The sequence below is a fragment of the Cryptomeria japonica genome, chromosome 1, assembly GCF_030272615.1.
Source record: "Cryptomeria japonica chromosome 1, Sugi_1.0, whole genome shotgun sequence".
Lineage (NCBI taxonomy): Eukaryota > Viridiplantae > Streptophyta > Pinopsida > Cupressales > Cupressaceae > Cryptomeria > Cryptomeria japonica.
Window position 1 is genome coordinate 50284167 of NC_081405.1, and position 19379 is coordinate 50303545.

The 19379-nt window shown below is 37.0% G+C and overlaps 1 protein-coding gene across 1 annotated transcript in view; it reads left to right on the forward strand.

Moving 5' to 3' along the window:
• Positions 1-19379, forward strand: part of LOC131060257 (fe-S cluster assembly factor HCF101, chloroplastic) — a 329698-nt gene that overhangs the window by 77500 nt on the left and 232819 nt on the right. The window contains exons 8-9 of the mRNA XM_057993432.2: positions 7142-7211; positions 7361-7456. Coding sequence (XP_057849415.1) covers positions 7142-7211; positions 7361-7456 — 166 coding nt within the window. The remainder of the gene's footprint in view (positions 1-7141; positions 7212-7360; positions 7457-19379) is intronic.

The following is a 19379-nucleotide window of genomic DNA, read 5'->3' on the forward strand; positions in this document are numbered from 1 at the left end:
TTGGATTTAACCATCCAATTGTAGTCAGTGTGACTCCTATTTGTGTTTGAGTAGTGAGCTCTAGGCGCTTGGCCTTTCTGCATGTGCAGACCCCATTTGTATACACATACTATCTGCAGTAGAATCATCTGATTGTGGGTAAGGTTTCCCACCGTGGTTTTTCCCCTTATAGGGTTTCCATGTACAAATATTGGTGTTATGTGTTGTGGATGTTATTGTGTTTCTGTTTCATGCATTAATCTTTACCGGTACTGTAAATAACTGATAAACTGTCTACCCGCATAAAGTTCTGTTTACCGGTATTAAGCATTAAGGTTGGTTAAGTTGTTTTTGGTTTGAATTTACTTGACAACCGATTCACCCCCCCCTCTCAGTTGTCTCCGGACCTAACAAGATCAAGACTTCATCAACAATTTTCCTTGCAATTTGAAATCCGTTTTGTCAATGAATGGTGGACTTAGAAGCAACTCCAACAATTTTTGTGTTTGATCATTGGCGGACTTTCATCTTTCAACAACATTTTACTCTTCACCATGATGGACTTCGAGACCTAATCAACAATGACACTCAACAAAATTGGCGGACTTTGCATGGTGTTGACGTGTATTTTGTACACCATCATACACAGAATAAAATACCTAAGGGTATCTTATCCTCTCTTGAATAAAGCCTCTAACTGCTGAAGATTCGCATGAAGGATCAGTTAGGATGACTCCAAGGTTCCTTTTGGTAGGGTCTCTACATGTGGACAAGCTCCAGTGGTATGATGTGATTTGCTGGAATCACAAGGGGACTTACATTGAACTTCCGATCTGCTTTGCTGGACACAGGCTCTTACTAACTTGGATTTGAAAAAATGAAAAAGGAAGGGCGAAGAGAGGATCTAATCCTAATACTAAGAATGTAGGAGCAATGACTTGATTTTTGATGAAACTCTAACTAGATCTTGTTTTGACATCAATGGAACATCTACACAAGGCTAGTGCGATCTTCTAGGGAAGCTTTATGATGTTCAAATCATCACCGCAGGCATAGATACCATCCAAGTTGATGCATATCAATGAAGAGGCAACAAATTGAAATTGAGCTTAAGCTGAATGATTCCAGTTGACTACACAAGGCAAGTCTGCAATCAACAAACTGCTAGTAGTATGGATATACGAATTCCACCATTAATCAATCACATTTCCTCCATTCATCTAATCATCTACCATCTAGAATTGAAGACTCAACAAGAAACCATGCAAATTGCAAGAAAACGACATATTTCACCATTACTTCAATGAAAATGGAATTTGTTTACAATCAATGGCAACAATTTCTTGCCTTGTCCTCCTATTCTACTCTAATTGCTTCCAACTATTCTCTAACTATTCTAACTATTTACAATTATTTCTAACTATCTCTCTCTAATTCTAAAATTATTGCTAATTAGCCTTTACAAATGAAATGCCTGGGCTTATATAGTGCCCACAATACAATTTGATGGCTTAGATCAATTCAAGATCAATGGCCAAGATTTTACAATGAAAACCCTAATTAGGGTTTGTTACAACCATTACATAACATTTAATGCTTGACCAATGAAATAATTGTATTGCTTGGACACATGTCCCTTCTAGAAAAATCGACCAATGGATAGCCGGGGTAGGTACATCAGAGTTTGTGCCACCTTCCATGAGTTAAGTACATTGAATCTGGACATGCTGAGATGGACTTCACTGATTGGAGAAGTGATGACTAGGACGCCACCTCATTTGACACTTGTAACTTGGTAGATATTCAACTTGATGTTGTTGAGAAGCTTGCTTTAAATAATTCATCTGGAACTATTTACTTCTTCAACGAGCCCTTTGTTCTAACTCCTTGTGTCCTTGATGTGCAGGAAGATGATGTACCTCGCCTTGGAACGCTGGATTGAAAGAGGTCGCCCATGTCCTGGCTAAGACCGTCCCGGCGAAGACCGTCCTGGATCCGGCTTGATTTTCCTTGAAGAGACCTCCATTTGATGCCTACACAACATTTCAAAATTAGTAACATGATTTTGCAATACATAACATAAATTAGAGAGCAAATTTTTTAGGAAACCTAATGATAAGTCCTTTGTTAATCATTTCCTAAAAACGACTCTTGAGCTAGGAATTCAAAATTTCAAAATTTCAAAATCTAAGCTATGACAATCAACAATCAAAATCAAAACAATAAATCCACATCGCCATACCTCACTAGAGAGCTAACTCTAGAATGCAAAATGAGGAATTTGCCTAGGCAAAAATCAAAATTTGAAGCCTTTGACTTGATCTTGAAGGATAATGAACGTCCTCTTTATTAATTCGCCACCCTTGGAATCTTTGATGTGGTCTTCAATGTCCTTGGCAAGTTCGCCTAACTTGAAACTTCAAGTTCGCCTCTCCTTTGGATAGTAGTTTCGCACCACCTTTGATTGAATTCGCTCCTCTTCTTGAATGATAATTTCGCACTTCCTTTGTATACTCCAAATCGCATTTCTCCTTTGTCTTCCTCAAATCGCATGTAAGAGATGAAAATGATGATGTGAAAATGAAGATTTTCACCCTCCCTTTATAGCGCTCATACCTCTTACCACCATATAGGCCGACTTGGAGATAAAACCACTTTTTAAAATGATTTTTAAATTAAAATGACAAGGCCGACCTCCCTTTGTAGCGCTTCAAATTCGATTTTTATATTAATTAATTAATTAATTATTAATGCCTTGCGTTTTTATTTTGCAAATTTCGATTTTAAAAAAAATAAAGGCAAAAATAATTAATAAAAGATCAACGCCATATTAAATGCTAATTAAATTAGATTTTCAATTTTATCGAACTTAGCATTTAAGGAAATTTGAATTGTTTATTTGGCGCCAAAACTATGAAAACAAAGGGGACGTACCTCATCGCTCTGGTCCCTTGGAGAGGGACAGGAGCGATTTTGCTCTTGTGGGCCTCATTTCACTTCATCACCTTCGAAAATTATATTCAACGGATTCGCAATGCCTCCTTTCATTCATTAATGCCTTGAGATCGGTTGAAATTTGGCGAGAAAATCATCTACAACAAAAATCGCTCTGGTCCCTTCCTGAGGGACAGGAGCGAACTTAAGCATTTTGGTCCTTTGTTGACGTTTGATAATCTTCAATTTGTCTTCAACGGGTTCGATTGACCTCCTTTCTTGCCTTCGAACATAAAATTTGCTTGATCTTTGCCCAGATCGTACCTTATGAAGAATTTCGCTCTGGTCCCTTGGTGAGGGACAGGAGCGCATCGCCTTGGTCCTCCAGTGAGGGACAGGAGCGAAATTCGCTCTGGATCCTTAGTGAAGGACGGGAGCGAAATTTGACTTTTCGCACTCTCTATCAGGATAACTTTTATGGAATATAACATTTAAGTATAAGTTTATACTTTAAGTTATATTCCATATATACTTTCAGGATGTTTGAGAGTGGTTTCGGACCTCCAGGAGTTATATTGCAAAATCTAGTTTTTGGAGGTTTTTTCAGTTTCCAGACTTAGTCAAATTCAGGATCAGGGCATTCCAGACTTAGCCAAATTTCAAGATCAGGACTTCACTCAAGCCGGACCTGCTACCCTGTTGATCTCCCCGACAGCACTTCAAGTTATATTCATTTGATAAAATATACCTCTTTGGACCTTTTCACATCGTCAAGACGTTAAAATCCTGCAAGGACAAAGCAAAATTGGATTTGTAGCTCCGGTCCTTCACTGAGGGACAGGAGCGATTTTTCTCCTGGAGGCATTTCTGTGCTCATGAAAATCTTCAATTTATATTCAATGGAAAGATCTCGCCTTTCTCCATCACTTCCAATTCGTAATTCATCTTGACCCTGCAGGAATAGTAAAATATTTGAAAACGAGCTCCCGTCCTTCACTGAGGGACAGGAGCGATTTTGCTCCTACAGGCCAAAATATCATGATTTTACACATTTTATCACTTCACAAGGCAAAAACAAATCATTTCCAATGCCCAGGATCAAATATCAAAAAAGTCAAAATTTGGTCAAAATATTCAATTGGACAAAAATTCGCATTTCATCTTCAACACTTAGACAAATTTAAGCTCTGCATCAACATTCCAATTGAAAATTAGACCATTCTGGCGAATTCATTGCATTCAAAATTTGCATTCTAGAAAAGGAAATTCAAAAAGCTCCCAAAACCGACTGGATTCAAATCAAAACCCTAAAAAGCAAAGCGAAAACGAGCAAAAAAACATGGGTCCCCATTTGCAATGGGGCGATGTGTGAAAACGTCACAACACATGGTGATCAACATTTTGAAGTGGAAACTCGACCTTGCTCAACATTTTCAATTGCAAATTGCAAAAATCTCAACACTTTGAATTATGCATTTTATCATTTTGTAACAAAGACACAAAATTGCAACATTTTGCACAATTTGTAGAGCAAGATTTCACGCAACACTTGCAATTCCTGATGGAATCGCAAGTGATTTTCTACTTGAAAGTAACATTTCAACTTGCATTTGAACAATTTGCCTTGACAACATTTTTGCCTTGACACTTTTTTCTCATGAGCAAAGGCTAAAAACTACGAAACTATTACCAACTTGCTCATTAAGAAAAAGACCTAGCTTACAGGCAAAAAAAGAGGGATCCCCATTTGCAATGGGGCAATGTGTTAAAACGTCACAACAGGTGGCTCAAAGTAATTTTTGGAGAGTCAAGGTTTAGCAAGAAGGCATGTGAGTAGGGACAAGTTCGAAACTATGACAAAGCAAGGGAACAAAGTGGGGTTCAAAAGTGTGGCACATGAGGTACCCAATAAAGAATATATTCAAACTTATGATCCTGATGGGATAACAGTGTGTAAATTGTTTGGGGTCAGAATTTGAGAGAATAGGATACTAGGTACCCAAATAGGGAGATTTCTGACTATGCGATCCAAATGAGGTGACATAACATGTTAGAGATCGGGGTTTGTGCATAGTTCTTAAATAGGTGCTTGAGGGTTAAGGATTTGGGGTTCGAAGATTGGATCATGAAAAGGGTACTTGGGTAAGGGTAAGTCCGATACTTTGACAAGAATAAAGAGTTGGGCAAAAATGCATATTGGGCTGGGAAACCTCGAAGCTTCAACAACTTTTGCACATAGTAAGTTGAACGTACCTTCCCACCTAGAATTTTTTTAACCTGATAAGCACATGGGGGATGGAATTGGAGAACATGTATGCAGGCTTTGACCAAGGAAGACACTAGGAATGGAGATTAGGCATTTGGTTCACAAGCACAAATTTATTGAAAAAGGGGGCATGACATTGTCACTTGACCTTTGGCACTCCTTGATGAGCATAACTAGATTGTGTGTTGGTCCTTTCACAATGGTCAACGATCGCATTGAGGATTCCTCACTTCTAGGCTGCAATCGGTATATTTGATAAAATTTGTATCTCATCCTTCTTGTCTTCATCAACCATTGCACTTTGTGGATTTTGCCCCCCTCGCTCCCCACGTTGTTTGTATTGGTTTCTTAACTACTTATGTTGGTGTTACATTGTTTCATTTTGTTTTTAGTGCTTTTGGTTCTTTATTTTTCTTTCCTTGGATGTTCTCTTCCTAAATAATTCTACTATAAACTGATGTATTCTTGAATCCCATTGACCTACTTCTGGTCATTCATGGACATTGATATATTTATCTTATACCATGAACATGTTGAGGGAAATCCTTGCTTAGATGATCATCTTCCTTACATGCAAATAATTCTAAAATCCTTCCTTGACCTAGCAAATTGCAAATTACTTTTTCACCCATTACCTCAAAAGCTAGGGCATCTAGGAATTTTTCTGCTATGGATAAAGATGTTAGAACCCTTCGATTCATATGGACGAGTAATTCTTGCATTATCAACTTTTAGAACCATCCTCAATGTTTTTAGAGCTTTTGCTGCATAATAATTGAGAGAAGTCACATCAAATGGGGTTCGATTGCAATTTTAATTTGATCAAAAAACAAGCCAGGGTTCTGTAACAAGACATTAAATAAAGATAATCCAACCTTTTAGTGGCACATATCTACAACTTGTTTATCAATGGATGAGATATTAAGAAATATTAAAAATCCCTTTCCTAATTATTTTGCTAAATATGACATGAATTCCCAGCTTCTTACCACATATATGCAAAATCATCATCAAAGCCTAAAGGAATGTCTTAAAGTACCATCACGGTGCAAACAAAGAAGAAACCCACATTCTATTAACTACCTTCCTCACTTTCATCGACTTTCTATATAAATTCAATAGGGGGAAGTTTTAGGATAGACCTATCTCTTCCTCATTGAAAATTTGCCAATTCAAAAGTCCTCTTCTTTGCAATTTGAAATTGTGTTGTGAATTTGTAGTGGCTCTTTTCACTTTGCTACATCTTGAAATGATTTTTGATAACCCTGAATCTTTTCTCTATCTTCTATGATTACTTGTGTAATTTACTTCTTTGCAATCTTTAGACTAATGGGATCGACTTTCCCTAAAATCTCCATTTTTTCCCATTGTTGGTCACTCCATTAAGACATTTTGTACCATTAGAGTTGTAACTCATTATAGTTTCAAAGGCAAGCAAAAAAATTCTGTAATATTATTCACTTTAGTATAAGACAACTATTTCCAACTCTAAAATAGCATCTTAAACAAACCTCAATAATCCCTCCACTGCCAACGCTTCTCAGCCTCCCATCACCAAGAGACAACCCAAAGCAAAAAAACTAAGGCATCAGAAAATTTTAACAAGAACACAGAAATACATCTTAAGGACACCATTAAACAGCACTATCATTCTTTCTGACTTGAATTTCAAAAGAATATACCTCCCCAACAATAAAGAATAATTCAAAATGATCATCAAAGACTTAGTAATCTTATATCTTGCATGCAAGAACAAAGGTGACAAATGGAGCAGCTACAAGAGTAGGTGACCCTTGGTCTCTCAATAACAATACCAAACTAGAGCTCCAAACTTTGTTTCCTGTAATATGTTACTTGAAAATATACAATCTTTTAAATTTCTTATAGATAATAGCTTTATTATTAGTTTTATGCCTTTTAGTTTTGTGCTTGACAGTTGACACCATCTTTCCGTGTTTGTAGGGGAGAGTTAGACTATCTTTTGATTGATATGCCTCCTGGAACAGGTGACATACAGTTGACATTATGCCAGGTAATTGGATTACACACACACACAAACATATAATATTATAAAAGAACTATTTTGTATTGCCACAATAATCTTTTAGATAATGAAATTTGGAAAGTATTGAATGGATCTGGCTCTTCAAGTGTTATTTTATTGGGTCATCCTTAGTGCAGGTAGTTCCTTTAACGGCAGCTGTGATAGTCACAACTCCTCAAAAGTTGGCATTCATTGATGTTGCAAAGGGTGTGCGGATGTTTTCAAAACTAAAGGTTAGGATAGTGGAAATTTAATGCATTGAATTAGAAACATCTCAATTGCATTAGTAAAAGCTTTTTAAAGTCAAAAAGTTCTCAATTCAAGCAACTCCAACTTATTTTAAGTGATAATTATTATTTGTATTGCAAGTCATTCTTGTTAGTATTCTTGATATTAATATTTATTACTGTAAAATATTTCTAGTAGAGGAGCACAGAAATAGAAAATATTATAAAATATTAAGCATATGTGAGGTATATTCTTAATTTGTTTAATCAGCATAAATTTCACAATTACCTAAATAATAAGGAAAGAAGACAATTAGTTCTCAGTTCTGTAGAACCTCATTAACATGGAAGTGTTGAGTGTTCAATAGATATCTGGCCGATAAGGTTACTTGTATGAGGAATAGATTTCCAAGAAAACTTCCAATTTATGCTTGTCATCTCCATAGACACGATTCTTACTTATTTCATTGTATTCAAGGCTGTGAAATGGTGCAATAGAACTTTGCAATAAGTGTTAATAGTACACCTTTATAATCTGTCAATCCACTGTTGAATTTTTTTTGTCAGAATGTTAAAAAACTTACAACTCTTCAAGCTGTTACTGGTTCCTGTTACACCCCGCAAAATTTCAGTAAAACAAGTTTATTTATTAATTAGGGCCGACTTGTTTTTTTTTTTGGTGGAGATTCTCATGTATTAAAATAATGGAATTGTGTCTCTTTTCCTCGTTCAGTCTGTAACAGACTTACAGATCAGCAGGAGCAGGCAGAGAACAGAAAATCATAGATTTTAAAGTGCAGACATTCATGGGGCAGAAACAAGCAGTGACCAGTAGAAAATTAAGCAGTTTAGAAGGATAGAAAGCAGTCTTTTGACGAGCAGTATACAAACAATGGAATATCACAGGTTTTATGCAGCTGGGCGCTTATTTAGGGTGGCTGAGCTGCATGGTTTTTCCTTCCAGCAATGTGGAAAAGTGGCTTTAGTGTTGTAAAACACCACCTCACATGACTTAGGTGCACATTTGGACCGGCTGAACCAGTCAAAAGCTCTTCTTAGCTTGCAAAGTTGGCTCAAGTGATGTGAATCTCCACCTAAGTTAACTCGGGCACACATTTGTGATGCCTTAACCATGTAAAAGTTCCATTATTTTTCAAAGAAGTGGCATAAGTGAACTTAAGTTCTACCTGGTAATGCTAAAGTGGCCTAAGTGTTTAAGAACTCTTCATGAACTAGAGTGCACATTAGAGTAGGTAAGCCACTCAAAATTTCTGCTTTAACTTAAAAAAATTGATTCAAGTGAACAAAAGCTTTGCTTTGGCTTAAGTGGACAAGTTTTCTGTTCATCACGAAAAACATAAGATTAACAAATGTCAACATGGGTGCAACTTTGGAGTGGTTAAGCCACTAGAGATCTTTGCCCGTGATAAAAAGGCTCAAGTGTCTTGGGTGTGCACCTAGAGCAGTTAAGCCACTCAATTATTCAGCTGGTGCACATTTGCCTTGGTTACACCACATATAAACTCCACCAACTTTGTTGAAGTTTGCGAAAGCATCAAACTACTTCACCTAAGTTAAGTTGCCAATTGAAATCTCCATGGAATGTGCCCTTATGTCAAGTTAGCCATGTTTCAAAACAGAAAAGGGGGCTCCATAATAAGATCAGTTGGCCATAAAAGAAACAAGGTAGGATTAAAGCACTAAAAATTAAAGGTTTTTCTCTATATACAAGTTAATGTTCTGCATCTTTTCAAGTCTATTCCAATCGTGTTCTATTGAAGGAGTATCTATTTTTAGGTAGTTTTATTTTATTAGTTGTTTAGGTTATATTTGCTTTAAAGTTTCTTTCTTCCCAATTTTTCAGCAGCCCTTAAGCATTTTGCTTAAAAGTTTGCTTTTTGGGATAAAATATGATTATTCTAAATTCTCAAGGATTGAGCATTTGTAATTTATAAACATGTGCTTTGAGCAAATGAACTCAAGAGGATAGTTGATGCTATGCTTAGCTGCATGTTTTGTTGTTCAACTGATTTATCTATGCAATTCCATTGATTAAATCGGACTTGAGTACCTTTGTCAAGCTTTGTATTGATGTTGAGTACCTTTGTCAAGCTTTGTATTGATGTTGTTTCTTTGTATGCAACTTCACAATTTAGTTCCTAGAATCTTGTGTTTTTTTTTATTCAAGTTGTTATTCTTTTGAATCTTATTTGTGGTGGAATTTTGGTCTCTATTTTAGCTAGTGGGAGGTGGCTACGTCTTGAATCTTTAGGTAGTTTGATTTCATTCAATATTTGAAAATATTGTTTGCAAGGTAGGCTTGTTAATATTTTGGTGCTTTCATCCAAAGCAAAACATAGATAGTTGTTTCCACTTATGCAAAACCATGCTCCAACATCCCCTCTCCTCACCCATAAGAGAATATTGTAAGGCATGCATATTTGTATATCTTGTCTATACTTTTTAGTCTAGGCAAGTTTAGCTTAGGTTTAAGGTTAATTTAGATTTCAAGATAGTTTTTATTTAGTCTACGGTCATTTTAACTTAAGTTTAGATTAATTTAGATCTCAAGGAGCTTCCTCTTCAACTTTGAAGTACAATTCTATTGTATGCACTATTTTGTTTTGTGTTGTCTTGTGAAAGACAAATTAAAAACATTAACAATTCCCATACCCAACATTATGCACACAAGTGTGCACGGCTATAGCTAATCAAAAGTAAAGTAGGGTAAAGGATATATACATCAATGTAAGGTTACATGTATTAAGTTGTTGAAGAGAAGTTGAAATATGAGTAACAAGAATATGTAAGGAATTGGTGAAAAGTGTAGAAATGCACTTTGCATCTTGGCTTGTGCATATACACAATTGCTACTAGTAATAATGCCATATAGTCTACTTTCTTTCAATAATTTGCTTGTAAAGGGAAATGCAACATTAATTTAAGTTACAATGGATTCACAAAGGAACTGCTTTGATTAATGTGATCCAGCAACAAATTGATGGCAATAATGTTGATGAGGTTTAATGTAATGTTCTCTCTTTCGTAGACGATTACTCAGGAGGTGGGATTTGCCTATTATCCATCTTCGTAGGCAAATCCAATGGATAGGAGATGTGCCTGGCATGGGAGGATTTTAGACGCTAGAGACTGGCTTTTGGATGCTTATTTAATGAGCAAATAATGTTATTTTCTTGGTTAAATCACTTTTTGCTAAAAATAGAAAATCTCTTTTGCTTAAAATAGCAGAAGTTGTGGAAATCATGAAGTAACTTCATAATTTTAAGTTATAAAGTTAAATGAGGAAAATAAGTTAAATTATAAAGTTAAATAAAGTTACTTTATTACCTCAAGTTGGATGCCACCTAGGGATGGTGCCACAATTGGACTTGAGAGCCAAATTAAATGTGGCTAATTAGGGCGTTGGAATCCAAAGTAAGAAAGGGATTTTATAAAAGAGAATTCATTCTCTTATTTGCTCACGTTGATGATTATTTTTCAAAATTCTTTCTCAGAGCAGTTTTGTCAGGTATTTTCCAGAGGACGAATATAATGTCCCTACTTAGTACCTTGGAAAGAATACAAATAGTTGGTTAACTAAGACAAGACAAATTACCTTCTTACTTAATACCTCTAAAAATTCCCTATAAAATACCCTGCAGAAAACATTCAAATTATTATATTCATTTGGCATATTGAATTTGAATTCTTATAGTTGTTTTCATTATAAATATTTTTTTGTTGCAGATTAATGTTTTGGAAATGGAGTAATGACTGGGTTGCCCAGCCAACCCATGCTAAGCCTTCCTGGTCTAATTAACATGGTGTGGGTCTTATTCTCTTGATCACACTCTTACCCTTGTAAATTATTAATGTAGGAACGGTATGGGTAGCATAGTGGAGTTCTCAGTTTAATCAATCTAAGCCCAAGAGCGAATCTCAGTCCTCCTGACCTATTGCAGACTTTGTCATCAATAGGTGGGCTACTTAGAAGGTAAACCTTAACCCTCTTACCTATCTAAGCCATCCTTCCACCCATGGTTTAACTGTTTATTATGTTTGATCAGATATTCATTAAACAATAATGACACCAGTGGTTGTATTGCCATTCACTGATTGTTTATTCTAACATTCATTATATTATTTGATACCATTTGTTTATTTGACAGATTGTATTAATATATTCCAATAGTATTGTCATCTTAATGTATTATTAATCAGATCATAATTTGCATTATCCTTATAAGTAATTTTGTGATTACCATATTAGGATGCGAAACTGTTAGACTTTAGTTCCGTTTATACTGTGGTACATTATGTATTAATATACATATATCTTCAGATATAGAAATGCTGCAGATATATTATCAGAATATTACCTATTACCAGTTGTACGAAATCCGTTTATATACATATCATATTTTGTCTGTTTAAATGACTGATGCAACGTATTAATCTTATTATACTGATATACAATAATTGCTAAACTTTCTTTGGGTCGGATTAAGACATACCTGGAACGAGTCTTCTCAGAATAAATTCCCACTGCTTCTTACTGTCTGACTATTCTTCTTTTCCCCACGTATGTAATCTCCCTTAACATCTTCTACGTGGCCTCCTTTATCTTATTGGCAGAGCCACGATTCTTGAGGATATTGGGACGTGACTTGACTTGGGCATGTCTCTTCGGTATCCATACTTGCCCGATAATGACTTACTTTGTTTGTTATGCTACTAGCAATAATCGGTTATTAGATTTAATGATTCTTATTCATTGCTGTCGATATGATATTCTTTTCCGTTTCTTATTGCTAACGTGAATGCACAATGATTCCCTTATTTCCTTTCTTCTTCCCTAATTTATTTCTTCTTTTCCTCCGTTGCCCCCTCCCTTTTGATGCTTTATAGGAGAGAAAGGGAGGGTGGTGACTCAAGGAAGGGTCACCACTATTTAAAGGAGGCTGACTTATTCTTTATTATTAATTAATTAATAAATATTAATTAATTATTAATAATATCAAACAAACTTTAATAAATATTAATAAATTAATAATAGTATCAAACAAACATTAATAATAATAATAGCTCACATAAATCAGAGACTAAATACACATTAGCTTTTGAATTAAGATTCATTGGTAGAAATTGAACAGCTATCCATAATCTGATCAAAATTTGTATTGTATTTTAATATTGGTTCTATTTATGGTATCATATTAATATGATATTATTTATAATGTATTTTGACAATTTATGTTATATTTTATATTTATTAAATAGCACGTTATATGATAAGTGTAATATATTCAATATATCTATTTTATGTTTTAATAGTATTTTATGGTAAAATTTCTTTAATAGTTAATATAATATTAATAATTGAAATATGAACGTTACATTAAAATAAAACAATAATAATAAATAATAGTCATAACAAATAATAAACATTAATAATCATATATTAGAGGAAAATCGTGAAGTCTCATAAATGAGACGATTTTTTTTAATATTATTAAATGTTAATTAATAAATGTTTTAATTATCGTATTTATTTAATCCAATGTCCAAAGAGGGGTTATGACACCGAAAACCCATGGAGAATTGTGAATTGGATGAAAACCTAGTTCACCATTGAGGGGAATCTACATAGAGTTTCCATTTGTGCTTCAATTGGATGAATTTCTAACAGGGTTTACAGGTTTTCCTTTCAGCAATAAGCATCAAGGATTTGGTGCATTAGATCAAGCAAATTCTTCAATAGATTAAGCCTCCAAGAGTTCGATTGGTCACTGTTTGGTTGAATTTTCTGCAAGTGCTTCAAGGGAAATTAATTTCAGCAGCTACCAGGAGTTCTAGATGCAAATTTGGATGGTTTGGAGGCATATTATCACAGCCGTACCTTTCCTAGGGCCAGTCGTACCCCTACACAAGCTGGTTGTACCATTTTGCAGCCAATTTAGTGCTTTATCAGGCCGTACCACTTAGGAGGGGTTTGGAAAATTGTGCAGACCTCTTGACCAACATTCATCAGGAGTGACTTCATGATTCTACCAGGCATTATGGATCAATTGTAATTCAGATTGTTGTTTTTTGAGGAAATTCAGTTAAATTGAATAATGTTGCTTGGAGGCCAGGCATGGGGCTTAGCATTCCTATTGTTTCATTCAATATTTGTTTTTGATAATTGTAGTTGATGCAAATAAAGTCAGTTGGAGCCACTTTTGCTTGCTGGATGCTCTTATATTGTGAACCTCATTGAATTCATCAATAAAAATCCTTCTTTGGTTTGGCGCTAGATTCCAGGTATGCAAATCTTGTTCTTGGTGATTCAATTCCTATAATTCTAAAAAAATTATATTTGCTGTTCTTAAAAATCAGAATTCAGAAATTTAAATGAGTCATTTATATTTTCATCAATTGGGTTCAAAAGCATTGTTTCATTTGCATATACTTCATGTTGAAACTTTGTTCAAACATTGACATCAAAACTCAAACATAAACTTGAAAGTTGAAACTATCCTAAAAGCTTCCCATCAACAAATGTCATAATCAAAAAAAGTTAGCTCAAATTGGTTGGGGATATTTCAGTGGTTTCAGAGCCATGATACTACCAGCCTGAGGGTCTTCTAACTAATTAGTGCAGCCATAACTGGTAAAACTCTCAAAGAGAATCAATCGGCTTATGCAACAAGAGCAACACCACGAAAGCAGCAAGAAAACATAACAAGATTTCATAAACAGATCATATTAATGCCTTAGAACTTCCGGCAATCATCCGACAATCATCAAAGAACATCCGACAATTATCCGGTTACATGCAGGCTATTAGCCAGATACAATCCAATCCGAGACTCTAAGAATCAACCGGATCACAAAATGCGAATCTCAATCCTTATTCTCAAATCTACTTCCTCTGCCCCCACAAATGATTACATAATAACATATTTATACCCACCGGAACATATCCGGGTCAGCCTCATAAGTTTACATTTACCAATGCAGGAAATGAAACGTGTAATTAGGTTGGCCCTAATAATTAAATAAATCTTTCCGAAAAATAACAACCAAGCGATGCGCTTCAGCAGAAAGGTTGGCCACATGCCAAAGAACATCGGACAAGACCCAAGATAGATCCACATGCCAAGAATCGCGTCGGTAATGAAGGAAAACCAACCGATAAGCACAAGAACTATTCGGGAACCTAGAAACAGTCAACTGGAAGCGATAACTGACTGGAAAAGAACCCAAATGAACTCAAAATCTGGGATAAAGCACACAAACCAGCCAGGAAACCAATAATAAGATTTGCCACGAAGAACAAGCAACTACCCGTACCAACCGGTGAGAACACAAAAAACTGCACAAAGAACTAAACAAGAACAAAACTGAAAGGAAATATTTTTAGATGATGCAAGATTGCTCATTGATCGGGGATGCTCATGCATCAAACAACCCAAGTAGAAAAAGATGTTCCACGAGAGGCAGCTCATGAACATCTAAAAGGATTCGGAATAAAGACCCCATGCTCATTTCTGATCCAAACATCTTCTTTATCTGCCAACCTCTGCTTTAACTCTTTCAGTGCCTCAAACGGCTTCTCTAACCTCTGATCCTCTTTGTTTCTTTTCTTTTGCTTCAGATCTTCACATTGTCTCTGTTTACTGCCTTCTTTCTTTAGCAACTTTGACTTGGTTCTACCACAAGACTTCATCCGTTTTGTCACCATAAACTCCCTGTCATCCGGTTCGATCTGTCCATCAGGCTCAACTGTAAGATCCTTCTGCAAACTCATGTTACCTTGCGGTATAACCTCTGCAATTGGTTCTATCAGATCTTTCTTCAAACCCTATGGTATAACCTCTGCAACCGGTCCTATCAAACCTTCCGGTATAACCTTTGCCACCGGTTTCTTAGTACTGCAACTTTTCTCAAGACTCAGATTCTTCACCTCCTCTTTTTCCTTAAAAGAAATCAATGTGAACTTTTGCCCATCCTTCTCAATAGTGACTAGGTTTCTTCTACAGTCATAAATAGTTCCTCTATCATACTGCCAAGGTTTTCCCAACAAGACATGACAAGCACTCATAGATACAACATCACACAAAACCTCGTCTCTAAAAGGCCCAATATTGAAATTCACCAAACACTGCTCTGTTATCTCTATCTTTTGATCATCTTGTAATTGGCTTACCTCATAAGGACAAGGGTGCTCAAGCCTCTTCAATCCAAGTTTCACAACCATCTCCTCAGATACCAAATTGTCAGTACTTCCACTATCTACAATAACCTTGCAACACACACACAGTTTGGAAAAGACTCTTCCTCTAAGTAGATCTAGTATCCTTTCTTTTGAACATAAAGGATTCTCCTTGCTCTGGTGCACAGTCAAATCCGGTACCATCACCTTCCGATTCCTCATTTGCCACACAACTTCTTGCCATTCCCTGCTTACATTCATAGAATCTATGTCTGGTTTCTCCACACTTGAAACATTTGCCAGGAAATTCTCTACCGAACTGTTACTACCTTTCCTTGGTGTCTTTTGCTCCGGTTCTTTACTCCATTTAGGTTTTGACTCATCTTCTTTAACCGGTTTCTTCATATTGTCACTCATCTTGAATTTCTCCTTCCCCTATTCGGTTGTCTTCTTCTCATCTTCTACTCAGCCTTCAAAGCATACTGGTAAGCTTCTTCAACTGTGGAAACCTTCAACATACTCATCTCATCTTGAATGTTAAAAGCAAGCCCATTGATGTACCTCACCACCTTTTCTTTGTCCATCTCTTTATGCCCAGATCTAATCACCATCTTGTAGAATTCCTCAGTATATTCCTTCATAGTCATGTTTCTCTATTTCAGGTTTTGCAACTTTTTGGACAACTCCAATTCATAGTCTCCCGGTATGAACTTGGCCTTCAATCTTGCAACCATCTGTTTCCACCGGGTGATCTTCAATTCACCATTCTCCACTCTGTCTTTCTGCAATTCTTTCCACCACAAGGCATCATGCCCTTTCAACTTAGTCTGTGCCAACCAGACTCTCTACGGGTCCTTGACATCCTCAAACTCAAAGTAATCCTCCAACTCGCTGATCCAATTGATCAGATCCTTCAGGTTCAGCGTTCTAGAAAAGTTGGAAACCTCAACTTTTTTGAACTTTACTCGCTTGCGCCACTGCTCTCAGGAATCTTTCCTCTCTTTCATCTTCCGGTCCTTCAGCTTCCTCAAGCTCTTCACCGGCTTCCTCATATTCATTTTCAGAACCAGGGTTTCTCCGCAAACCAGCCAAAGCGTTTCGGATTTCATTCCTCACTTCATTCTTGAAGTCTTCCATCATCTGCTCTACCCTCCGGGGGTTTGTCCTTCTCGGCGACATCTCCTCTTCCACTCCGGTGAACTGCCTCAACTCAGCGATCTGATTGCCGGTTTCAATTGCCTCCCCTCGACGATCTATTGAACACACGCGCAACCTGCCTCCAATCAGCGATCTGTCCACCCAAAGGAATGCTTCAATGTTCGCAAACAATTCTTCTACCAGCCAATCCATAACCAACTCTGATACCACTTAGTGCAGCCATAACCGGTAAAACTCTCAAAGAGAATCAACCAGCTTATGCAGCAAGAGCAACACCACGAAAGCAGCAAGAAATCATAACAAGATTGCATAAACAGATCATATTAATGCCCTAGAACTTCCGACAATCATCCGATAATCATCATATAATCATCAAAGAACATCCGACAATTAACTGGTTACATGCAGGCTATCAACCAGATACAATCCAATCCAGGAAATGAAACGTGTAATTAGGTCAGCCCTAAGAATTAAATAAATCTTTTCGGAAAATAACAACCAAGCGATGTGCTTCAGCAGGAAGGTCGGCCACATGCCAAGAATCGCGCCGGTAATGAAGGAAAACCAATCGGTAAGCACAAGAACTGTCCAGGAACCCAAAAACAGTCAAGTGTAAGCGATAACTGATCGGAAAAGAACCCAAATGAACTCAAAATCTGGGATAAAGCACATGAACCAGCTAGGAAACTGAAAATAAGATTTGCCATGAAGAACAAGCAACTACCGGTACCAACTAGTAAGAACATAAAAAACTGCACAAAGAACTAAACAAGAACAAAACTGAAAGGAAATATTTTTGGATGATGCAAGATTGCTCATCGATCGGTGATGCTCTTGCATCACTAATTCTATGCATCCTGGATTGATAGGGCCTTACATATATTATATTTGTAGGAGAGCACAAGGACATTTAAATTTTGACTTGGGTGATGTACCTGAGGGCACTAGGAGTCCCCAGCACGGGGAGAGACAAAATCGACCTAATCTTCATGAGTTACTTAGAACTCTTGCTAATACCTTGCTGCAGATTGTTCAGACATTAGATAGGCTTCAACGTGCCCTAGATAGATTGGATTTGGATTGGCCTAGGGATAGGCGTGGTAGATATGATGGGCATGATAGGGTTGATAGATCTGTATCAATTGCAGGGAGTCGTGGGGGTAGTAGAGCTCCATCTTCATTGGACAATGCATTTGATTCTCCTCCACGTGATAGAACACATACACTGACGGTTGATAGACCTATGCAACCACGTTTTCCGCCTAGAGAGGATTCAACTCCATTTGACCCACTTGAGGGCATGGAGTTTCAGGATGCAGTTATGGCGGCTAGTTGTGAGTGGGCACGCCTACCACAACATGTTAGAGATGCCTTTCCTTTACATCAGCCTTGTTTGCAACACAAAGACAGTATGAGGAATTGTGGTGATAGATGGCCTAGACAACAACGAAATAGTGACCTCAAGCGAGCTACTAGTAAGCTCACTTTATCTTCGTTTCTTGGTAGTGGGAAGATTAGTGCACGAGCCTTGGTGCACAAACTTGACATCTACTGTAATGTCCCCTACCTGATCTATTTAAACATACTAAAATTGATAGATTTTCTTCAATAAGTTATTAACAAGTGCTTGTCTATTTTCCTCATTAGCTGATTAATTTCATTATTCATAGTTCTTAATATAGATATCTGTAGCGTCCTAAAATTGCGACACTTGCAATTTCGACTGCATTTGGGTCTTCACGATGGCGGTGCAACGTTGAACCTGAATGGAGACCCCGAAACCTGTTTACGACACCAAAAACTGCATTTTCTGCACCTTGGCCTGATCCTTCCTTGCACCCTGTTGTCCCGAGAGGTGGGACCATGGCGCCCAGCGCCCTGGTCCCTAGCCCTATTTTGGGCCCAGTCTCTTTTGGGCATCGGGTCTTTAAGTTTGCAATTCGGGAAATAATGTTTCCTGGTCGGCCTAAGGTCGGAAAAATCAGTCTATCAGCCCTAATTGACAAGTATATAAACTACATTTCCCCTCCCATTTGAGGGAGGTAAAGAAAGAGGAAGAAAATGAGCAAGAACAAGACGCGGAAGCGATATTCAAACATTCAAGCATTCAAGCATTCAAGCATTCCTTCAAGCAATTGAGCATTCTAAGTCTCCATTCAAGGCTAAGTGTTGCATTCAAGACACGGATTCAACCATTGAAGAGGAGATCACATACAACATACAACATACTACATACATTACACCTTCGCATGTAAGAATACAAACATTCTTACAACAAGGTATCGGTACTTGTTTACATTACAAACATTTACATTTACAGCATTCTCATTTCTTGGTTAATTCCAAAACCGGGGTTTGACCTAAAGGCAAACCCCTCATCCCTAACCCCCCAATCGTCCTCTCTTTTCTGTGTGTAGGTTGCAGGTACGCGGCTGTAATTGAAGATCTGGAATCCTTGTGCAGAGACGAACCAAACCCCCTTCGTTTCGCGGATTTTTCGGAGGACCGTGTGCACGCCGGGCGCCATCGTCCCGTCAACTTTCGCTCAAATTTGCAGAACAGCACCGTCTCGAC